This window comes from Aquarana catesbeiana, linkage group LG01 (assembly GCF_042186555.1).
Source record: "Aquarana catesbeiana isolate 2022-GZ linkage group LG01, ASM4218655v1, whole genome shotgun sequence".
NCBI classification, from domain to species: Eukaryota; Metazoa; Chordata; class Amphibia; order Anura; family Ranidae; genus Aquarana; species Aquarana catesbeiana.
The window spans coordinates 950146896-950172628 of record NC_133324.1 but is presented as its reverse complement, the minus strand read 5'-3'; the positions used below and the strand labels follow the sequence as shown (position 1 = coordinate 950172628).

Below are 25733 nucleotides of genomic sequence, written 5' to 3'. Positions count from 1 at the left end.
ACAGTGATCAGATTTTAATTCCATGGGTGGAATATTTATAATTACCGGTGATTCTGTGCGTTTTTCTGAACTTCCTTAATCACTTGCTTTGTGTTCCTGACTTCTCCATCTGTGAGGACAAATAGCTGTAGAAAGGACAAAGAGGGGATCAGTTACAACAGAATAAGGAAAAGATGAACTGATCACAATTGATCCAATATGCCACAAGTATAAATATGAATAATGGAGCAACATAGGTCATCAACTCTGTTTATACTTTACTTCACTGTCTAGCCCCTGGTCTACTGCTGCTCTGTTCCACAGCACTGCTCTGTCTGGCAGCAGGGACGGGGCTATTATCACTGCTGCTGGGCTGTGTGTGAAGCCCGAGTAAGCCCACCCACCACCCGGGTTCACAGCGAGGAGGAGGAAACTGAGCTGCTGTGGAGTGTGGGAAGAACAGAGAATGCTGGGAGGAACTTTGACTTGTTTTAAATATAGTCCCCAGGGAGACTGAGCATGTATTACAGATTGGTCCTGGAACTATGGATCCCAGCACTACCAGGGCTCCGGAGAGAGGAAATAGGAAGGACTGTTCCTGGGCAAGAGGCTGTCACAGGGTAGACATGGTTATTGTATGTAGCACACTCTAGAGTGCTACTAAATTATGGCTGATCTGCATACTTGAGATAGCTTGGCCAATCCCTATGCAGAATGTCCTGGAACGATGGCTGAGTCAGTCTCTTAAATATGGTGGAGCCATGCCAGTAGGGGAGTCAGGTAGAAGATGGAGTGCTGAGGAGACTGTTGGTAGTCAGGGAGGGGACCCCTGTGTCTGGTGGTGGGGGGCTCTGCCTCCAGACTGGGCTTGGGTTGGCTTGGGAGGATCCTGACAGCAGTACGTTTGAAAGGAATCTTGCCTAAGGAGAAGCAGGGAGCAAGAAGAACAGTGTGAGTATGTCAGCACACCCGGGGATTCACAAGGGGAGAGACTGCCACATGTAGCAAGCCTTTCAGGAGGACAGCACTGTGCTTGACCCTTCCCATCCCATGCCCTGGGAGATCTTCGGAGCAGCAGGTGGACTGGTGGACAAGCAGCCAAGAGAGTTGGTAGTTCCTGCAGGCAGTAGAGCTGGGAGCAGTTTCTACAGAGGAGTTGCAGATACTTCTGAATACAGATTACAACACACTGTGCTATTTTTTAAAAGGGACTGGGAGTTCCTAGTCCTTAAGGGGCTTTTGCTTTTAACACCTTCACGCCGACCGTACGCAAATTTGCATTCACGGCATTAAGGGATTATACTGGGGTGATATGCAGCTGCAGGCATTACCCCAGTACCGTTTTTTAGAGCAGGCGGTTTAGCGATACCAACTTATGTGGCTAAAAGCCACTTGGCTGTTTTTCTAAAGCAGCGGGAGGGGACTTCCCTGCCACCTTTCCGACGCTCTGCCTTGGCCTCCTGTCCCACCGCAAGATCTGAGCCACCAGCCAGCGCATAGGCCGGCTGTGTGCAGACCCAAAAAAAGCCGGAATCAGCTCAGATCGGGTCTCCAAAGTAAAATCCCGGAAGCGACGGCACGCCTGCCAATGACCCTGAAAAAAAAAAGACAGTATTCAGAATCACAGTTTTTGGCGATCTGAATACTTTTAAGTGCAAAGGAGGGATTTGGGGTCTTTTTATCCCTCCATAAAGAGTACCTGTCACCACCTATTACTGTCACAATGGATGTTTACATTCCTTGTGACAGCAATAAAAGCGATCAGATTTATTTAATTTTTTTTTAAAAGGGATAATGTAAAAAAAAAATTAAAAATTCTTATTTTATTTAAGTGCCCCCGTCACCGCGTGCTCGCGCAGCAAAGAAAACGCATACGTAAATGTTAAACCCGCAAATGTAAACAGTGTTCAAATCACACATGTGAGGTATCATCACGATCGTTAGAGCGAGAGCAATAATTCTGGCAAAAGACTAACTCTGTAACTTGAACCTGGTAACCGTTACATTTTTTTAAAGCGTCGCCTATGGAGATTTTTAGGTACCGTAGTTTGTCCCCATTCCACAAGCGTGCACAATTTTAAAGCATGACATGTTACATATCTATTTACTCGGCGTAACATCATCTTGCACATTATGCAAAAAAATTGGGCTAACTTTACTGTTCAGTTTTTTTTTAACTCATGGAAGTGTATTTTTTCCCCCAAAAAATTAGTTTGGAAGGCCGCTGCACCAATACAGTGTGACATATAATATTGCAACAATCATCATTGTAAGGTCTCTGCTAAAAAATGTTTTTTATATATGTATATATATATATATATATATATATATATACACACACATATATATATATATATATATATATATATATATATATATATATATATATATATATATGTTTTTTATATATGTATATATATTATATATGTATATATATATATATATATATATATATATATATATATATATATATATATATATATATATATATATATATATATATATATATATATATATATATATATTATGTGTATATATATATATATATGTGTATATATATATATATGTATATATATATATATATATATATATATATATATATATATATATATATATATATATATATATATATATAAAATGTTTGGGGGTTCATACAGATTTTAACACACAGCCCCGCCTCCTCCTGTAAGCAACAAATGTCACAAATAGCCTTAGACGTGAAAGGGTTAATCATCAAAAACTGTTGGAGGCCAGGAGGGAGAACAGTCCAGGATTTTTATACATAGGGAGGAAGTTGTCCCCCATCTGTCGTTTCAGTCGTTGGGCATCCCATAACCCCTCTACCCCATCCAAGTTATCACCCCTAATAAAACAACAAAAACAAGCTCAAAGACTGTTTCTTGTGTCTGGATGCGAGTGGAAAATACTTGCTGCCTGGCTGTGCAAGGATAGTGGAACCATTCGCCAGCAGCACCTATGAGGGTAGTGCTACATGTGTATATTGTTGCAATAAAATATCCACCATTCAGTCCTTGTGTGTTGGATAGTGTGGTGCTGCTTGGAGAGTCGTGGGTACTGGAAAACCCAAGAAAACAGTGGCTCCTTTGAGGGACATGCTAAACTATATAAATGCATAATAAACTCATATTATAGGAGAAATTCAGGCAAAATGTAAAATTCAAATAAGTTATAAGCAAGCTCTGTGACCCCATAACCTGAGTGCTTGGAACTCTCTTACTCCACACTCAGCAGCAGCTACCAAATGTTTTACAGCCTCACTGACCTGTCGGAGGTGCCCGGCTCTCCCGTCTGTTTGGTAGATGTTCTTTAGGGGTTTGAGAATTTCTGTTCCTCCAAATTTGGCATTCATTTTATTGACCTTCTTCACCGCCTCCTCCATGGACTGCTGTGTGTACTCCACACTCTCCCTAGGGAACATTATTTAACAAGGTCATGTTATATGGTCACTGGAGGGGATGTAAACTGCAACTTACATGGGGCAGATTGCAGGACCTACAGAAGGCTCTACAGATGGACTGAGATGTCTGGCAAATTTGGCTGCAATCAAAGAATTGCCAGAATTCTCAGAAATGAATCTTGCTGTGGCTTGAACATGCTTTACTAAGACCACACTGAGATTCTTTGATGTCCGACTATTAACCAACCAACCATTTCCAACAGTCTGAGAATGAATTGAAATAATAAAGAAAACTGTAAGGGGGTCTAACAGCTAAACTGTGACTGTAATGGTTATTGACACAAACAAAAAATTCTAAAAGTTGTAGTCCTAAAACACAGAGGGTGGGATACACAATAATACTGTGCATAGCCCACCACATTGTAATTCAGGGTTATGTACTGTATATAGTTCAATAATATATATCACATTACACTGTAATTCAGTGTAATGTACAGCACAATAATAAATTGCCCACCAGACTAAGAAATTAAGTGTAATGTATATAGTGCAATAATATATAACAGCCCTCATTTTTCCACTCGCCTACTCGCATTTTGTGGCTGGCGAGGAGCTGGGCTGCCTGAGAGCAGGGGGGGGGGGGAGGGGGGGTGGCGAGCACCTGCGCCTGTGATAGACAAAACGAGTGTCCAATGCTGGGATGCATTCTGTCTATCACAGGCTCCGGGTCAGAAGGAGGCGGGGCTATGTGTGACGATGAGCAGAGCGGAGGCAATTGTAACGTAAGCTGTAACAGCGTGCTATCCGCGCTCTGTGATCTTCCTCTGCCCAGGTGAGGCTGCATTGGTGGGCACAGTGTGGCTGCAATGGGCACAGTGAGACTGCAATAGTGGGCACAGTGTGGCTGCAATAGTGGGCACAGTGAGGCTGCAATAGTGGGCACAGTGTGGCTGCAATGGGCACAGTGAGACTGCAATAGTGGGCACAGTGAGGCTGCAATAGTGGGCACAGTGTGGCTGCAATAGTGGGCACAGTGTGGCTGCAATAGTGGGCACAGTGTGGCTGCAATAGTGGGAACAGTGAGGCTGCAAAAGTGGGTACAGTGTGGCTGCGTTAGTGGGCACAGTGTGGCTGTAATAGTGGGCACAGTGTGGCTGCAATAGTGGGCACAGTGTGGCTGCAATAGTGGGCACAGTGTGGCTGCACTGGTGGGCACAGTGTGGCTACAATGGATGGTGGGTACAGTGTGGCTACAATGGATGGTGGGCACAGTGTGGCTACAATAATTGGTGGGCACAGTGTGGCTACAATAATTGGTGGGCACAGTGTGGCTACAATGGATGATGGGCATAGTGTGGCTACAATGGATGGTGGGCCCAGTGTGGCTACAATGGATGGTGGGCACAGTGTGGCTGCAATGGATGGTGGGCACAGTGTGGCTGCAATGGTGGGCACAGTGAGGCTGCAATGGTGGGCACAGTGAGGCTGCAATGGTGGGGCACAGTGAGGGTGCAATGGTGGGGCACAGTGAGGGTGAAATGTTGGGGCACAGTGTGGCTGCAATGGTGGGCAAGGTGAGGCTGCAATGGTGGGCACAGGTGAGGCTGCACTGATTGGCACAGGTGAGCCTGCATTGATGAGCACAGGTGAGGCTGTGCTAAGGGGCACTAATAAAGTTGTTCTAAATATTTATTTTTGTAACTTAATTCTGCATAAAACATTTAAGTGTAATTTCATGAGATGATTTATGAGGGAATGTTTGCATGTTTAGGAGCGGAATTAGGAGCGGGGCGGAGCGGGGCAGGGTAGGGGCTGGGTGGGGCAACTGGTGGCGAGTAACCCTTAAGGCCAGACTAGTAGCTCAGGACTTGAAATTTTGAGCCCTGATTAACCCACCACACTGTAATTCAGTGTAATGTGTATAGTACAATAATATATAACCCACCACACTATAATTCAGTGTAATGTATATAGCACAATAATATATAGCCCACCACACTGTAATTCAGTGTAATGTATATACAGTGGAACCTCGGATTGCGAGTAACACGGATAATGAGCGTTTCTCAATACGAGCCATTATTTTTTTAAAATCCTGACTCAGTTTGCCAGTGTTGTCTCGCAAAACGAGCAGGAATCAAGCCTCTGCGGTGTGCAGTACCTCATTTGCCCAGCTGTTCAGAGCCGCTCAGAAATACTCGGAAACACTAAGTTCCTGAGTGTTTCCAAGCCTTTCCAAGGGTTTCCGAGTGCATCCGAGCGGTCTCTGAGTATTTCCGAGTGTGTACTGTATATAGTACAATAATATATAACCCACCACACTATAATTCAGTGTAATGTATATAGTACAATAATATATAACCCACCACACTAATTCTGTGTAATGTATATAGTACAATAATATATAGCCCACCACACTATAATTCAGTGTAATGTATACAGTACAATAATATATAACCCACTGCACTGTAATTCAGTGTAATGTCCGTATATACTACAATAATATATAGCCCACCATATTAAAATTCGGTGTAACCACATTCCACTTCCCCACAGTAGTTGTACTGCTGGCAGGTGGCAGCTCTTGCCTAAACAGCATACTGGTACGCATGCGCACGCCCCTTGCCAACCTATGCTGTGATTGGATACAGCACAAGTTTGGCTGTCAATTTCAGCTGATTGGCTGTGACCACTCACACACAGAGTTCTGTGTTTACAAAACGGGAACAGCAGATATGACTGTTTCTGCTCCCTGCAAAGCAGGGGGAAAACACAGATAGTAAAGCAAAAGCAGCACACATTATACACATTACACATTGTTAGGCACACATTTATAGCTGATCGCCACTAGACATTAACCCCTTCCCAGCCAGTGTCATTAGCATACCTCACAACTTTTTGAAATGGGAACAAGGGAAACCTATTAGCAAAAGAGTGTAGGCATAGGACACACCCCCTTAAAGGAGAAACATACAAAAAAATATTACCTAAACCCACAAGTGCTTTTTTACCACTTCTATTCATTTATACTGGGTTTTGAAATTTACAAATACAGCAATTTAGAAATTGGATGAAAGGTTTAGCACTGGGAAACACTTTTTGAAAACTAAATAGTGCATTTTATATACAATTATATAGATTAGACTTTGTTCCAAATCGGGGACAGTGTATAGTATTAGCACTAATCACTGTATAAGTGTCACTATTGATGTTAGTGCTAGTCAGTTTGTGTACCTCCCAGACAGTGTTAGTTAGTGCCAGATTGTCCACCACACTCTCCCAGTCCCACTTGTAGATGCAATAACTTTCACACAAACCAATAAATATATGCTTATTGGGATTTTTTTTTTAACCAAAGACATGTAGCAGAATACATTTTGGCCTAAATTTATAAAGACATTTTATTTTTATTGGATATGTTTTATAACTGAAAGTAGAAAATATTGTTTTTTTTTCCTTTATATAATAAAAAGAAAACCATGGTGATCAAATACCACCAAATGAAAGCTCTATTTGTGGGAAAAAAATTATACCAGTTAAAGTATAGTGCCAGTGCTGAATATTAAAAAAATTCCCTGGTCGTGAAGGGGGAAAAACCTTCCAAAGCTCAAGTGCTAATATATATAGTACAATAATATATAACCCACCAAATTGTAATTCAGTGTAATATATAGTACACTAATATATAACCCACCACACTATAATTCAGTGTAATGTATATAGTACAATAATATATAACCCACCACACTGTAATTCAGTGTAATGTATATAGTACAATAATATATAACCCACCACACTGTAATTCAGTGTAATGTATATAGTACAATAATATATAACCCACCACACTGTAATTCAGTGTAATGTATATAGTACAATAATATATAACCCACCACACTATAATTCAGTGTAATGTGTATAGTACAATATATACCAAACTGTAATTTAGTGTAAGGTATATAGTACAATATATAGCCCACCACACTGTAATTTAGTGTAGTATATATATATATATATATATATAGTACAATAATATTATAACCCACCACGCTATAATTTAGTGCAATGTATATAGTACATTGCACTAAAGCGTTCCTGATTTGAGACAAAGTCCCTCTGTCCCTCCTCATTTGTCCCTCATTTTGGTCTGATCTATATAGTTGTATATAAAATGCACGTTTTATCTTTCAAAAAGTGTTTCCCAGCGCTAAACCTTTCATCTAACTTCTAAATTGTTGCATTTGCAAATTTTAAAAGCCACTATAAAAGGAATAGTAAATGGTAAAAAAAGCACTTATGGGTTTAACTAATAATTTTTTGTAGAATTCTCCTTTAAGGGGCATGGCAGGGGGGGGGGTGTCCCTTGCCTACATACTTTTGCTAAAAGGTGTCCCTCGTTCCCATGTAAAAAAGTTGGAAGGTATATATAGCCCACCACACTATAGGTCAGTGTAAAATATATAGTCCAATAATATATAGCCCACCACACTATAGGTCAGAGTAATATATATATATAGTCCAATAATATATAGCCCACCACACTATAATTCAGTGTAATGTATATAGTCCAATAATATAGAACCCACCACACTACTTCAGTGTAATGTATATAGTACAATAATATATAGCCCACCACACTGCAATTCAGTGTAATGTATATAGTACAATAATATATAGCCCACCACACTGTAATTCAGTGTAATGTATATAGTACAATAGTATATAGCCCACCACACTGTAATTCAGTATAATGTATATAGTACAATAGTATATAGCCCACCACACTGTAATTCAGTGTAATGTATATAGTACAATAGTATATAGCCCACCACACTACAATTCAGTGTAATGTATATAGTATAATAATGTATAACCCACCACACTGTAATTCAATGTAATGTATATAGTATAATATATACCACACTGTAATTTAGTGTAATGCATATAGTACAATGTATAGCCCACCACACTGTAATTCAGTGTAATGTATATAGTACTGTATAAAGCACTGTACAATAGCAGCTCTCTCTCCCTGCAAACACTCTACTAGGAACTCTCCCTTTTTACTCCAGGTCTCTCCAACACACACACTGACAAAATGCTGCTGGGAACCCTACATTTTATGAGAATAGGACTAGCACACAAGAAAACCCCCATGACTGGTTCTTCTAAGCCACCTGGCCACAGTTCAAATGCCAGGAAGGTCATGACTGGTAATTCATTTCTATTGCATCAAATGGCCATTTTCCTGAACTGCAAATGACTTTAGTTGCAGCTGAACTTATTTTCTACCCAAAACTCATTCTTATGCCCCGTGCACACGGTCGGAATTTCCAACAACAAATGTCCGATGGGAGCTTGTTGTCGGAAATTCCGACCGTGTGTAGGCTCCATCAGACATTTTCCGTTGGAATTTCCGACAAACAAAATTTGGGAGCTGGATCTCAAATTTTCCGACAACAAAATCCGTTGTCGGAAATTCCGAGCGTGTGTAGACAATTCCAGCGCACAAAATTCCACGCATGCTCGGAATCAAGCAGAAGAGCCACACTGGCTATTGTATTAAATTTTTCTCGGCTCATGGTAGGTGTTGTACGTCACCGCGTTCTTGACGTTCGGAATTTCCGACTACATTTGTGTGACCGTGTGTATGCAAGACAAGTTTGAGCCAACATCTGTCGGAAAAAAAACAGGGATTTTGTTGTCCGAATGTGCGATCGTGTGTACGCGGCATAACGGTTATTTCCTCTGAGATTCCCATAGAGCTGCATACAGCCATATACATCATAACACTGATATACAGAAGCTCATACAGGTTTATCATGGATTTCAAACTTTGGAATTAGATAGATAGAATGGGGTAATGGCGCTCCCTATACTTGGTTAGGCGTGAGTAAGTATAAAAGGAAATAAATTAAAAGTAATAAAAAGCCAATGTGCTGGCTCCACAGCGGAGGTGCCCCACCTAATTGCAGGTTATATGTATAACCAGGTGTGCTATTGCATATATAATCCCTTCACAAGGTGTGTGGTTATTAGACTTGTGGTAGTGATAATATGTGATTAAACCAAAATTATACACTCATCAAGTGTAAAAATATACCTTAAGTGATATCCCTATAAATACCAAAAAAATAACTCGTATATGTATAAGCTTATCAGTGTACGATACTCAGTGATGAATGAATACTCAGTGATGAATTAATACAGTACGATACTCAGTGATGAATTAATAGTAGACCTCCGTAACTATAGCTTAAACAATAATAACATCATAAATAATAGCAGTATGCCCATAGACCACCATGCAGTTGACCAATTAGATAAATGGTATACAGCTACCAGGTTAAAAAGTCCATGAGTATAATAGGTGAACTGAGTTCAAAAAATTATTATTTTGAAGTGTATATATAACAGTCCATAATTAGTGCATAAAGATGTCTTCAAAACGGTGAAAAAGAATTTTCAAAAACGTGACTTGAGTGCTCTCAGTATCCTTGGTGACTTAGTGCTCCCCCTCAAGGGTCCCCACTCACCAGATCCAGTCACCCCAAAGGGGCACTGCGCATATGGATATGGCCTCTGTGATCTCCTTATCGGCGTGGTCGATGGGATTCCAAAGGTGATCCTCAGCGTTCATAAGGAAGTAGAGCTCAATCAAGGTAGTGGCAAGATGAATGAACTCCCGTGCATGCATGGAACTGATGCCATCTTAGCATGGCCAATGAAAATGGCTGGAGATGGATATCCTGAAGTAAACCGACCGAAGATGTCAGCAGCCGTCAGGGAGCTTTGGGACCTTTCAGTGCTGGAAAGAAGGTGAGTATAGTTCTGCTTTAACCAAGGGATGCACAAACATAACAATCTGGTTATATGTGGACTAGCAATTGCTTGCTGATCATTTGTAATAAGGATACATTGTCAGAGAATGACAATTCTCTGACAATTCTCTGAGGGATTCTCTGACAATGTATCCTTATTACAAATGATCAGCAAGCAATTGATAATCCACATACAACCAGATTGTTATGTTTGTGCATCCCTTGGTTAAAGCAGAACTATACTCACCCTTAGCCCCCGTTCACACCTATGCGAATTAGATGCAGTTTACACCGCATCCAATTCGCAGGACATTTTAAAATACATTAATTTGAATGTATCTGGTTCACATATGTGCGTTGCATTCGCACTGCGCATTGCACAAAAAACGTGTGCGTTTTTTGGGCATTGCGGTGCGAACTACAAGCCTATTATCTCCTATGGGAACGCATCTGATTCGCAGATGCATTGCATTCTGAACAAGGATTTTCTCCTTCTCCTCACTACACCCCCCCCTCCCCCCCCCCCCCCCCTCCTCCTCTCCCTGCTCACTGATCCGCAGCTACAACGCAGTGAAACCTTTTGAACAGCAGGTTTTTATCTTCCCAGTGAAACCCCAGCTTCAATTCGCACCGCACATGTGTGAACCCAGGCTCAGTCTAATAACCACACACCTTGTGAAGGGATTATATATGCAATAGCACACCTGGTTATACATATAACCTGCAATTAGGTGGGGCACCTCCGCTGTGGAGCCAGCACATTGGCTTTTTATTACTTTTAATTTATTTCCTTTAATACTTACTCACGCCTAACCAAGTATAGGGAGCAACATTACCCCATTCTATCTATCTATTCACCTCTGAAGTACCCTTAGGGGAGCTTCTTTAGGGGGGCAGCATATCTACATATTATCTTAAGCACAGTCATCACACTACATATAATCAAACTTTGGAATTAAACTGCTTCACGCACAGACTACTCACAATCCAACCTTTATACTCACGGGAAGAAAGACTCAAAATGGGAGCCAAAGCCATAAATATTAAAGTAACACCCGAGAGGTAAACTCTTCAATAGAAGAACCAGCGTCTCCTGCAGATGAAAGACAATGAATGGAGACTTGGATATTGAATATACGCTATACTGTCAAAAGTTTTGGGACACCTGCCTTTACCTGCACATGAACTTTAATGACATCCCAGTCTTAGTCCGTAGGGTTCTATATTGAGTTGGCCCACCCTTTGCAGCTATAACAGCTTCAACTCTTCTGGGAAGGCCGTCCACAAGGTTTAGGAGTGTGTCTATGGGAATTTTTGACCATTCTTCCAGAAGCAAATTTGTGAGGTCAGACACTGATATTGGACAGGAAGGTCTGGCTCGCAGTCTCCGCTCTAATTCATCCCAAAGGAGTTCTATCGGGTTCAGGTCAAGTTCCTCCACCCCAAAATCTAAGACAGTCTCCACCTACCTAACTTTAGCTTGTGCATGATGTCTGGTGCTAGTTGTAGAATTAGTGGAGGTGCTAAACATTTCACAGCTGGGTGCAGGATGTTGCCAAGATGCTCAGAGGAAAAGGGAAGAGCTTTACCTTGCCAACATCCAATTATATATAAAATGGAGAAAGACTCAGAAAAACTGGTTTCTCAAAAACACAGCTGCTTTTGTAGGCACAACATGAGGCGATAGATAAAATAACAACATTTTATTTCAAAATTCTAAAAACATAGTCATGGTAAAATCATTGTAGCACCCTCTACACTCAGTACCCAAACCCAAGCATGGGGAAAGAAACCCATTCAGACAAGGTATAAAAAGTGCATGGAGGTCCATCTATAGGAAGTGAGTATATGTGGTATCAGCGTGGAAAGAAGAGGTTAAATCCACGATTCCTCCATGCTTGTTTAGTCAACGCATTTCACAAGATTTACTTGCTTTCTCAGGACTGTTTGGGTGGGTGTTATAAGTGAATATACACAAAATTACATAAGTATCCTATCATATTAGGATTAAATTTCTCATCTTACGAAAACATTTCTTGTATTTATAGTGCAAAAATATGTTCATCACTATTCATAAGTATTCATAATCCATTTGTTACTTATGAATAGTGATGAACATATTTTTGCACTATAAATACAAGAAATGTTTTTGTAAGATGAGAAATGTAATCCTAATATGATATGATGGTATGGTAATTTCATGTATATGCACTTATAGCACCCACCCAAACAGACCTGAGGAAGCAAGTATATCTTGCGAAACGCTTTGACTAAACAAGCATGGATGTGACCTCTCCTTTCCATGCTGATACCACATATACTCACTTCCAATGGATGGACCTTCACACACTTTATACCCTGTCTGAATGAGTTTCTTTCCCCATGCTTGGGTTTGGGCACAGTTTTGATCTACTGAGTGTAGAGGGTGTTACAATGATTTTGTAATGACTATGTTTTTAGAATTTTGAAATAAAATGTTGTTATATTTTATCTATCACATCATTTTGTGCCTAAAAAATCTGCTGTGTTTTTGAGAAACCAGTTTCTGGTCTAACACAAGGCTAAGCAGTAAAGGCACTCATCCCTTACATTATAGGACAGCCCAGGGCTTTTTTTCTCAGAGAATAGGGACAGGAACTCCCCCCCTTCTGGGTCACCCTTTGTTTCTTCTCCCGACCCAACTCTGAGCACCATCCCTTGGTTCCACCTCCTATCCACCTCCCAGTACCGCCCATTTTAGAGAATACAGAACCAAGTATCATTTTGTGCTACTAAGTGATTTGCACAGAATTTGTTAATGATAATACAGAAATACAGTATAATAGATCTTCTCCAGTGAGCAACAATAGACCCCACGCCAGCAACAGTAGACCCCCCCCCCACAAATGATAGACCCCACCCCAGCAACAATATATCCCCCACACAAGAGACTCCTCCCCAGCAACAATTTTCCCCCCACAACAAAATACCACCCCAGCAACAATAGACCCCCAGCAGCAACAACAAATCTCCCAGCACCCAGCAATAGGGCCACTGATAAGGCCCAGGCGCCTGCTGAGCAGAAGGGCCGGCTGTACTGTCTTATTGCAGACACCAATCCTCTTCTGCCTCCCCTTGCAGTACTGCCAGCTTTTCCTCCTCTTTCTCCCTCCAGGTGCACTGCAGGGGGATTGGTCCTAGCACATGTACCCCTTCCATCTGCTATCTGGAACCCCCATGTACCCCTTTCCCCCACAGAGCTGGCGGCTTCCCTCCTTTCCGCTCCTGCCAGCAGCTGCTATGGGCCCCCACTGGGATGTTTCAGGATGGAGAGCAAGGGAAGGGGATGGTGAATATGTCATTTACCGGCCCCTTCCTTTCCTGAAAGAACACAGTGAGCAATCGGTACCAATCCTGTGTCCATTCATCACTGGAGCATAGTAAACTCTATTTACTATGCTTCCATTTGTAAATAAACAGGAAGCCTCAGAGCGCTTCCTATTCATTCATCTGTGCAACTGAGGCTGCAGAGAAAGGGACCGATAAATCTATGCTCTTAGTCACTTTTGGCCAGGGGGCCCTGTCAGGTAGGCTGTATGGGGCCCCGTGATTTGTAACAGCAGCCCTGGCCAGCATCAAAAGACCCTCCAGCAGCCAGCAACAATAGACTCCTCCCTCAACAGTAGATCCCTCCCAGCAACAACTGACCCCCCAGCAACATAAGACCCCCACCAGCAACAGTAGACCTTTCCAGCAACAATAGACCTCCACACAAAAATAGATCCCTGCCAGTGACAATAGATTGGTCAGTAGACAGCATCAATAGACCCTCCAGCACACCCCAGCATTCCTTGCCACCTTGCCATTACATACATTCAGTGCTGGAGGTGCCGGACCTGCGTTCTTCCACGTTCCTGCTGAAAAAAAGCCCTGGGACAGCCCATGTTCTGCCTGATGCTCAGTGACTGATTTATCATAAACACACAACTGTTTAAACAAGGATCCTTCGACACCTTTTCATAGTTGTCAGTCTTATGCCGGCCATACACGATTTCGCACCATTAGTGGGCTGCAGCAACGGCCGATTTTCGTGCGGCAATCAAATTCGGAATCGGACATGTTGGAAATTTTTTAAAAACTAACGATTTTCTAATCAATGATGGGAGAATCGTGCGAGGAATGTAATAAGAAAAGAAAATTTCCAGAGAGAAAAGAAGATTCTTTTCTGTAGCAACATGAGGTGAAATTGAAGGCTTGGTCGGCTGATTTCTGATTTTGAAAAGAAAATTCGTTCGAAATTCGACCATGTATGGCCTGCTTAAGATGGTTAGCTTAAGCAATTTACTGACCTTGGCACTCTGAATCCGTTTTGGGGATTTTGGCTCAGAACTCATCGACCAGCCCATACTGCCAGACCGGTCTACAAGGAAAATAAACTCGCCGCAATTGGACTGCTCATGTCCAGCTGAGAGACTTGAGTGGAAATTGAACATGGCCACTGACTCCGCCATAATGGACCCTACAGAACACAGGGAGAAAATAAGATTATAACAAAGAGAGACTAAGAAGACATTCGTTTTACTCCAACATAAACACAAAAAACAGATATTTAATTTTTTTTTTTTTTATGTATGCATAACATATTGTATACACGACTAAACATAATAATAATAATAATAATAATAATAAGATTATCAATAATAATAAAGGCTTACTTCAACCTGTAATATATGAACAAAAGGGTTTTTTTCCAACCAAGACCAATATCACTGTTATATCACTAAATAGCACAGACATCTTCAAAAAAAATTCTACACATTACTCAACTTGATTAACATTCAGACCAAGAAACATAGATTATCATGTGTATGTAGCCTTTCTTCAAAATTATGTTTATCCTTGCAAATCTAAGCGAGTGTCCAGAGAGAAAGCAGGGAAAGAACCCAACACCCAGAGATCACAAACATCAGCTACAGGCCTGATATTCCTCCACGCCTTTATCCAGACCCTTTGCCGCCATGTCTTTCTCGAGACCCCGAATTTTCCCTACCTTACCAAGAATCTCACACACCACCACCGGAACAGGAAGGACTTTCTGCCGAAGGGATATCTGACACCGTGCATTCCAGGTGTAATATTGGACTACTAAGCTGACTAAAAAAAAAGAGTGTCCAAATCAAATACCTTGCGATTCTGCAATGCTCCATACAACCACTCAGCAACACATGCTAGGCAAGAAAGGAATATTCAGAGCCCTCCCCACCTTTTTTATAGACTTCTACATTGAAAGGGCACTGAAGCAAGAAGTGGTCCATGGTTTCCACTTCACCCTGACACTCCGCTCTTGGACAACCACGATAGCAGAACTCTAGCAAGATGCAAAAAAAGCTGACATACAGAAAGGTAGGAATCAGATAGATCTTAATCAAGTCCACCCTTTCCCTCAAGGAGAGCCACCACCAATTCCAGCATTTAACCTTGACATCAGCATCATTCAGCCTGGCTTCCCAATTTTACTTACTGTAATCATCAGGGCCAAACTCCATGCCTAATACTTTGAATTTCTGCTGAGGCCTTGGGAACGTGTCCGGAAGTGCAAAGCTCTCACCTCCCTCGCTCATCCAAAAAACTTCACTTTTATCACTGTTGACCTTGGAGCCTGATGCCTCAGAATACTGCTCATTCACTGAGGCCACCTCCTGCACCTCCTCTGTCCCAGAGATAAAGACAGAAACGTCATCAGCACCCGCACAACGGTCCACTCTCTAGCCTTCTGATGAAGGGGTCAATTGCGAACACGTATAGCAAAGGGCTCAGCGGACACCCCTGGCATACCCCCAATCCAACCCCGAAGGGCCATCCAACCCAACTGTTAACAAGCATGAAGCTCTCTGCATCTCTGTATAAAGTCTTAAGCCATCCAATAAACCCACCCTCCAGGCCATACTTGTCAAGGAGAAGCCAGAGGTACTCATGATTGACACGATCAAAAGCCTTTGCCTGATCCAATGCCAGCAAATACTTTCCCCAGCCTTCAGCCCTGAAACGTTCCAGAGCCTCCCGGACAGCTAACACCGCTGAAAAAGTGCTCCTGCCAAGAAAGCAATCTGTCTGCTACTGACGACAAGCGCCAGAAAATTATCTTCGCCAGAATATTTCTATCAACATTGAGAAGACTAATGGGGTGTCAATTCTCAATCATTGAGGGATCCTTGCCTTTTGACAACAGAATCACAGCAGATTGTCTCACGGAGGGAGGGAGCGAACCCTCTTGCACACAGCCATTAAATACCTCCACAAGATAAGGTACCAAGCTGAATTTGAAAGTCTTATAAAATTCAGTCGTCAATTCGTCTGGCACAGGTGTTTTCTTAATAGCCAGACCATCTATAGCTTTGACTACCTCTTCTGCTGCAATTTCCCCCGTCAAACTTGCCAGCAGAATGTTATTTCCCAGACCTGGTGTAGAATGCAGAAAACTTGACATCTTTGCCCAATCGAGGTACTTCTCCCCCAGAAAATACACATAAAAAGACTTTGAGACCTCCATAATCCCTGACCTTGATTTTGTCAAGGACCCCATACTATCCCTTAGCCCAACAACCTTCTTAACTGCTGCGCTTTGTTTGCAGTTCTGATAAGGGTCGGGTGAGTGATATTTCCCGTAGTCCCTTTCTAGAACAAAAGAAGCGTGCCGGTCATACTGATACTTCCTAAGGAGAAGTTTCACCTCAGAGATTGCCACTGAATCTCCACCACTCGAGACAATGCGATCAAGTTTTCTCCGCAGCTGCTGGTACTTACCAAGCTGTTTTCTTTTTCCTATGGCCTTAAAAAACCCACTAATCCGGCTTTTGGCAAGCTCCCACCACTCCGACTTACTGCTGTAGAAATCCAGGATGGTTACCTGAGCCTGAAAAAAATCCTCAAAAGATTGCCTTACCTCCTTGTCATCCAGCAGAGCCAAATTCATCCCCCAAATACCCTTTCCTTTAGGTGGCATATCTAAAGTATTGAGAATAACAAACAGCATGAGGTGATCAGAGAACTTCACCATACGACACTCAGGAGCCAAAAAGGCAGAGTCCCCCTTTAAAAAAAAAAACTATCTATCCTGCTCTCACAACTGCCTCACTTAAATGTGTACCCCATGCTGTCTGGGCAACGCTTAATATGCGCATTTTCCAGACCTGCTTCCCTGGCTATCGTATTAAGAAAGACCTTATCATATCCCAGGCTGTCAGTGGAGCCTTTCCTGTCTTTGGGCTTAGTGACAGTTTTAAAATCACCTCCAAAGACAACTTGACGAGATGTAAAAAGGAAAAGCTTAATCTTTGTAAAGAGGCATTTCCTCTCCCATGTAGTTTGTGGTCCATAAATATTTATTAAGGTAGACCATGCCCGTTCACAGAGACATCCAGGACCATACACCTTCCAATCTCTACCTCGATAACCCACCGACACGTTACCATGCCAGTAAAAAGTACTGCAACTCCGCTGTAAGGCTCAGCCGCAAGAGACCAGAAAGAGGGCCCACGCCTCCACTCCCTCTTTGCCAGGTGGACATCAGCAAGGCTATTTAGCTGGGTCTCTTGCAAAAAAAAAATATCAGCATCCATCTCGCTGAGCAAAAATAAGGCCATATTACGAGCCCTTACAGATTTTATGCTGGCAACATTAATCGTTGCCACCTTTATCGGAGTGGGAACTGCCATCACGATGATTGAGGTAGGCGTTTCTTAGCCTGAGCTCCCTCTCCCTACTGGAGACCTTGACCTCTTTAGATAACACTCTACCTCATCCTCCTCTATCTGAGACATGGATTTAGAAGACTCCTCCTCCCCCTCAGATAAGGACCAAAACTTGTTTCCCAGAGGTAGATTATCTACCTCTAAAGATGAAACCGAGGAGGCAGAGGTCAAAACTACCTTATTCCTCCTTCTCCCCACCTTGGTCCACTCTCCCTCCTCCCCTGAAGCATTACCCTGAAAGGCCTCATCTACAACATTAGCAGTGGCAACTTCCCCCTTCTTCACCTTAGAACCTCCATTAGAGGACTTACGTTGCCTCAGGGAAGGCCCAGATGAAGCTGCCACCTCAGATCTGCACGAATCTGCCCCTTTGACAGCCTCAGCCAATCTGGATGACTTAGTTGCATTTGGAACACTGGCCACCTGAAACACTGGGGAAGAACACACAACAGATATAGTCACCGATACAGTAGGGAGCACAGACTGGGGAGCAGACACAAGAAGGGTCTCACCTTCAGATTGGGAAACTGACACCTGGGGGGCCCCAGCTCCACCAACCCCTTGCTGCCCCCCACGTTCCTCCTCTTTCATCCTCAGCAGTTTTTCCACAACCTCTGGCTGATTATGGAGGGCTTCATGGCAAAGGCTATAGGGCTGACTTAACTTGTTACAGAGATTACAATGAATACTATTGCAGTTCTTTGCAACATGCCCTGAGCCCTAACAGAGGGAACATTTCTGCACAGAACATGAACTTGAAAAATGCTCCTTTTCACCTCAGCGATTGAACAGCTTTCTTTGCCCTGCATAAAAAGTAATAATCCTGTCACGACCTATAAAGGCAGACGAAGGGATGTGCTTAACAACATTACCCGTGACATGCAGTTTTACTAACACTGTCCATCCTCTTGTCCATATCCCCCTATCATCTACAACTTTCCTCAAGGGGGTTTGGACATCCGCATATCTCCCCAACCACCATCCGCAGCAGGAATGGACTCATTACGTACTAAAATTGTGAAGTCTTTGTATAATGGCTGGCGAGAGACTACTTTGGGTGACAAACCTGCCCATCTTGGTGACTCCTTCCACCTCTACTCATACCTCTCCCAAAAGACATCTAATCCTTCTGCCTTGACAAAGGAGAGGTCATACTCATATGACTCAATTGGGCTGATAAGGGCAAAAATCTTCTTTGCTTTAAAACCCATCCCCAGAATACGATCCACCTCATCTCTCCTATTTGGGGGGCCTTCTCCAGCCCACCTCAATTTGACCACATTATGGCGTTTAAAGGAGCTACCAGATGGTGACAGATTGACCTGACCTTCGCTCACATCAGTCCTGGTGACCGTAGAATAACTGGCCCTACTTACTGTACCCTCGGGGCAGGTGCAGCCACTGCTGCAGCATAGGAAATAACGACACTCCTTGCAACATCTTTCTCCACCTTCTGCAGGCATACTGATACTTGGCATGGGATAAAAAGATTTTCCAGCGTGCTGGCCAGAAACACGCTTCTAAACGGGGGTGGGTTGTAAAAAAAATTTGAAAGCCATTTATCATTTTCCTTCCACTTCACAATTATGTGCCACTTTGTGTTGGTCTATCACATAAAATCCCAATAAAATACATTTACGTTTTTGGTTGTAACATGACAAATGTGCAAAATGTCAAGGGGTTTGAATACTTTTCAAGCACTGTATAGGGGGGCTTCTGAGGCATCGCCTATAGAAAGAGGGTACTGAAGTTAGTTACCATATCACGGGCGCACACAAATTTAAGGTTGGACATGTTGGGTATCTATTTACTCGGTGCATCCTCGTCTTATATTTTATCAAAATTGTGGGTAGTTTATTGCATTTTTTTGCTCTGAAATTCACTTTAGTGCGTTTTTTGAAAATGTTGCTTTTCCTAGACCTGAGATGTAAATTCAGCCCTGATTCTAGAGTGCCTTGCAAAAGTATTCACCCCCCTTGGCATTTTTTCGTGTTTTGTTGCCTCACATCCATGGAATTAACATGGATTGTTTGAGGATTTGCATCATTTCATTTACAGAACATGCCCACAACTTTGAATATTTTTTTTTACTATTATTGTGAAGCAAACAACAAATAGGACAAACTAATAGAAAAAGTGCATAACTATTCACCCCCCTAAAGTCAATACTTTGTAGAGCCGCCTTTTGCGGCTATCACAGCCCCAGGTCACTTTGGATAAGTCTCTATGAGCTTGCCACATCTTACCACTGGGATTTTTGCCCATTCCTCCTTGCAAAACTGCTCCAGCTCCTTCAAGTTGGATGGTTTGCGCTTGTGAACAGCAATCTTTAAGTCTGACCACAGATTTTCTATTGGATTGAGGTCTGGGCTTTGACTGGGCCATTAGAACACATTTACATGTTTCCCCTTAAACCACTCAAGTGTTGCTTTAGCAGTGTGTTTGGGGTCATTGTCCTGCTGGAAGGTGAACCTCCGTCCTAGCCTCAAATCACACACAGAGTGGTATAGGTTTTGCTCAAGAATATCCCTGTATTTAGCACCATCCATCTTTCCTTCAACTCTGACCAGATTCCCAGTCCCAACTGCTGAAAAACATCCCCACAGCATGATGCTGCCACCACCATGTTTCACGGTGGGGATGGTGTTCTTTGGGTGATGTGCTGTGTTGGGTTTGCGCCAGACATAGCGTTTTCTTTGATGGCCAAAAAGTTCAATTTTAGTCTCATTAGACCAGAGCACCTTCCTCCATACATTTTGGGAGTCTCCCACATGCCTTTTCGCAAACTCAAAACGTGACATTTTGGTTTTTGCTGAAAGTAATGGCTTTCTTCTGGCCACTCTGCCATAAAGCCCAACTCTATGGAGCGTACGGCTTATTGTCATCCTATGTACAGATACTCCAGTCTCTGCTGTGGAACTCTGCAGCTCCTCCAGGGTTACCTTAGGTCTCTGTGCTCCTCTCTGATTAATGCCCTCCTTGCCCGGTCCGTGAGTTTTGGTGTGCGGCCGTCTCTTGGCAGGTTTGCTGTTGTGCCATGTTCTTTCCATTTGGTTATGATAGATTTGATGGTGCTCCTAGGGATCATCAAAGATTTGGATATTTTTTTTATAACCTAACCCTGACTTGTACTTCTCAACAACATTGTCCCTTACTTGTTTGGAGAGTTCCTTGGTCTCCATGGCAGTGTTTGGTTAGTGGTGCCTCTTGCTTAGGTGTTGCAGCCTCTGGGGCCTTTCAAAAAGGTGTGTATATGTAATGACAGATCATGTGACACTTAGATTGCACACAGGTGGACATCATTTCACTAATTATGTGACTTCTGAAGGTAATTGGTTGCACCAGAGCTTTTTATGGGCTTCATAACAAAGGGGGGTGAATACATACATACATGACAATTATCAGTTTTTTATTTCTGAAAAATAGTTTTATGTATATATTTTTCTAATTTTATTTCACCAACTTAGACTATTGTGTTCTGATCCATCACATATAATTCAGATTAAAAAAACATTGAACTAATGGCTAGACATATGCACTGACAAAAAATGTGTTTGTTTTTGTTTTGGTTTCATTCGTTTTCTTGCTTTTTCAAGAAATTCGAAAATTCAGAATTTGGAAATTCTAAATTCTGGAAAATCCGGATTTTTGAATTCCGAATTTCTGAATTTTCAAAAATACGAAAATTCAACAATACGAAAATTCGAAAATCTGAAAAAAAGAAAGAAAATCAGTAAAATTTGAAATAATAACTAACTAATAATAACTAACTATTACATTATAGGTATTGGAATTTCGTTTCAAATTTGGCTGTTTGTGAACGTAACAAATACAAATTTATCTGAAGTTACGAATTATCCGAGATTACGAATGGAATGGAACAAATTAATAATAAATAATAATAATAAAAAGGTTTTATCATTATTATTATTATTGTTTTTTATTATTATTAGATCGTTACCTTCCATTCTTTTAGATATGGCATTCGTTATTTCAGATAATTCGTAACTTCGGTAAATTTGTATTCGTTACGTTCAATAACAGCCAAATTTGAAAGGAAATTCCAATACCTATAATTTAATAGTTATTAGTTATTATTTCAGATTTTCGGGTTTTCGAATTTTCAGATTTTCATTCTTTTGAATTTTCAGATTTTCATTCTTATTTTCGGATTTTCAAATTTCCAAATTTTAGAATTTTCAAATTTCCAAAATTCCGAATTTCGGAATTTCGAATTCTCGTATTTCCGAATTTTAGAATTTCCGAACTTCCGAATTCCCAATTTCCGAAATTCTCCAATTTCCGATTTTTCCAATTTTCGAATTTCTGAATTCCGAACTTCCGAAATGTCGAATTTCCGAAATTTTCCGAATTACGAATTTCCGAATTACGAATTTCCGATTTTGAATTTCCGAACATTTTTCAAATTTCGAATTTCCGAATTCCGAAATGTCGAATTTCAGAAATTTCGAATAATTTTTAAATTAGGAAATTTAGAAATTGAAAAATTTGGAAACTCGGAAATTCGGAATTAACGAATTTGTCAAAAATCTTTAAAAAACAAATTCGGAACTAAACAAATTGCACATGTCTACTAAAGGCTGTAATGTAACAAAATAGGTAAAAAGTCTAGGGGGGGGGGGGTGAATACTTTTGCAAGGCACTTTATATATCAGTACACATGAGCTGTATTTGATACATTGCTTTCGGAAACTTTTTGAGATGCATCAGGATCTGCCTTTGTACATTCAGCAATGGTCACAACAAAAAGTTCTCTCAATAAAGCACTGTACATACACCCAAATGGATGGGAAATGTTAAAAGAACAATGTAGGAATATTCAGGATGCAATTGGCAAATGCACTCTGGGAAATAGATTTGAACAATCAGAGCAGATGTGCGCCTTCCAATTTTAAAAGTAACGACAGGAGTGGACAATCTATGAAAAGTACAGTTTATTTTGTCACCTGATGGCGTCGGTCCAGATTCCTGGGCGGCGTCTGTAGCTCCAAGCCCCGCCTCCACAGTGACGCTGGGTTTGGTCACATCCAAATAATAAACCAATAATTCTACATCTCGATCAAACTTGTGCCCCTCAGCCAATGACACCTACAAAGGGGAAATAACATAACAGTAGTCAGACATTTTTAGTCCAACGTAACCACTTGACCTCTGGAAGATTTACCCCCCCCCTTCATGACCAGGCCATTTTTTGTGATACAGCTCTGCGTTACATTAACCATTTGCCGCCGCCCCACGTGCATGTACTACGGCTCTCCTGCGCAAAATCACATACCTGTATGTGATTTCGCCCTTCCAGGTCTGGGGCGCACTCGCACGCCACCGGCCACCAGCTCCTGCTGTAATTGGGCACAGCGGGAGCCAATTATCGGATCCGGTGGACCCGATGTCCGCTGGGACCCGCTGATCATTTCCCATGATAGGCAGAAACGGCGGCCTGCCAATGTATACAAGGCAGATTGTCCTTCTGTCAGAGGGGAAGACGGGGATCCTGTGTTTCTGCTAAACAGGAACGCGGATCTCTGTCTTCCCACAGTTAAAGCACAGCCCCCCACACTCAGTTAGAAAGCACTCCCTAGGGACACATTTAACCCTTTGATCCCCCCCCCCCCATGTTAACCCCTTCCCTGCCAGTGTCATTAGTACAGTGACAGTGCATATTTTTCAGCACTGCTCCCAAAAAAAGTGTCCGAATTGTATGCCGCAATGTCGCAGTCCTACTATAAGTCGCTGGTTGCCACTATTACTAGTAAAAAATTAAAAAATAAAAATTCCTAAATCTATTCCATAGTTTGTAGACGTGATAAAATTTGCGCAAACCAATCAATATACGTTTATTGAGGTTTTTTTTTTTTTGTTACCAAAAATAGGTAGCAGAATACATATTGGCCTAAATTTATGAAGAAATTTGATTTGTTACATATTTTTTTTTGGATGTGTTTTATAGCACAAAATAAAAAAATAATGTTTTTGTTTCAAAATTGCTGCTCTTTTTTTTTTGTTTAAACCGCAATGGTGACCAAATACCACCAAAAGAAAGCGCTATTTGTGGGAAAAAAAGGACGTCAATTTTGTTTGTGTACAAGGTCACACGACCGCGCAATTGTCAGTTAAAGTAACGCAGTGCCGTATCGCAAAAAATGGCCTGGTCATAAAGGGGGGTAAATCTTCCAGGGCTGAAGTGATTAGCTGACAATTGCGCGGTCGTGCTGCGCTGCACCCAAACAAAATTGACATCCTTTTTTTCCCCACAAATAGAGATTTCTTTTGGTGGTATTTGATCACCTCTGCGGTTTTTATTTTTTGCGCTATAAACAAAATAAACAATAATGATAATTATAATAATAACAAGCAACAATTTTGAAACAAAAACAATATTTTTTATTTTAAATCTTCCAGGGCTGAAGTGGTTAACTGACAATTGCGCGGTCGTGCGACGCTGTACGCAAAAAAGATTGACGTCTTTTTTTTCCCACAAATAGAGCTTTCTTTTGGTGGTATTTGATCACCTCTGCCGTTTTTATTTTTTGCATTATAAACAAAAAAATACAGCCAATTTAAAAAAAAATATATATATATTTTTTAGGGCTGTTACTGATTAAAATTTTCGTGTTCGATTTTTTTTTTAATCGATTAATCAACTCATTTCTTTATTTTTTTAAATTATAACGCACATACAGATCCAACTACTTTTAGCTGATTTAGCACCGATGTTATGGCAACGGCCAAAGCTGGACATAGCGGGGCATGGCTAGGACGTCACACGTCATAATCACAGCCTCACCGGTCCCATAATGCAGTCTCACCATGCCCATAATCGCAGCCTCGCCGTGCCTATAATGGCAGCCTCACCGTGCCCATAATGCAGTCTGACCGTGCCCATAATGCAGTCTCACCGTGCCCATAATGCAGTCTGACCGTGCCCATAATGCAGTCTGACCGTGCCCATAATGCAGTCTCACCGTGCCCATAATGCAGTCTCACCGTGCCCATAATCGCAGCCTTACCGTGCCCATAATGCAGTCTGACCGTGCCCATAATGCAGTCTCACCGTGCCCATAATGCAGTCTCACCGTGCCCATAATCACAGCCTCACCGTGCCCATAATGCAGTCTCACTGTGCCCATAATCACAGCCTCACCGTGCCCATAATCGCAGCCTTACCATGCCCATAATGCAGTCTCACCGTGCCCATAATGCAGTCTCACCGTGCCCATAATCACAGCCTCACCGTGTCCATAATCGCAGCCTTACCGTGCCCATAATGCAGTCTCACCGTGCCCATAATGCAGTCTCACCGTGCCCATAATGCAGTCTCACCGTGCCCATAATCGCAGCCTCACTGTGCCCATAATGCTGTCTCACCGTGCCCATAATCGCAGCCTCGCCGTGCCTATAATGGCAGCCTCACCGTGCCCATAATGCAGTCTCACCGTGCCCATAATGCAGTCTCACCGTGCCCATAATGCAGTCTCACTGTGCCCATAATCGCAGCCTTACCATGCCCATAATGCAGTCTCACTGTGCCCATAATCACAGCCTCACTGTGCCCATAATCGCAGCCTTACCGTGCCCATAATGCAGTCTCACCGTGCCCATAATGCAGTCTCACCGTGCCCATAATCACAGCCTCACCGTGTCCATAATCGCAGCCTTACCGTGCCCATAATGCAGTCTCACTGTGCCCATAATGCAGTCTCACCGTGCCCATAATGCAGTCTCACCGTGCCCATAATCGCAGCCTCGCCGTGCCTATAATGGCAGCCT

At 42.1% G+C, this 25733-nt stretch overlaps 1 protein-coding gene across 6 annotated transcripts in view; it reads right to left on the bottom strand.

Moving 5' to 3' along the window:
- The window catches only part of LOC141121673 (von Willebrand factor A domain-containing protein 5A-like), a 147197-nt gene that overhangs the window by 60291 nt on the left and 61173 nt on the right, over positions 1–25733 (bottom strand). For 5 of the 6 annotated variants that reach the window (XM_073611367.1, XM_073611403.1, XM_073611394.1 and 2 more), the window contains 5 exons: positions 22913–23054; positions 14544–14713; positions 11220–11308; positions 3263–3407; positions 46–125 (listed from right to left, as the gene is read on the bottom strand). In XM_073611367.1, coding sequence (XP_073467468.1) covers positions 46–125; positions 3263–3407; positions 11220–11308; positions 14544–14713; positions 22913–23054 — 626 coding nt within the window. Of the gene's footprint in view, positions 1–41; positions 126–3262; positions 3408–11219; positions 11309–14543; positions 14714–22912; positions 23055–25733 lie in introns of those variants that run through there. The other variant, XM_073611411.1, reaches the window with a different exon arrangement.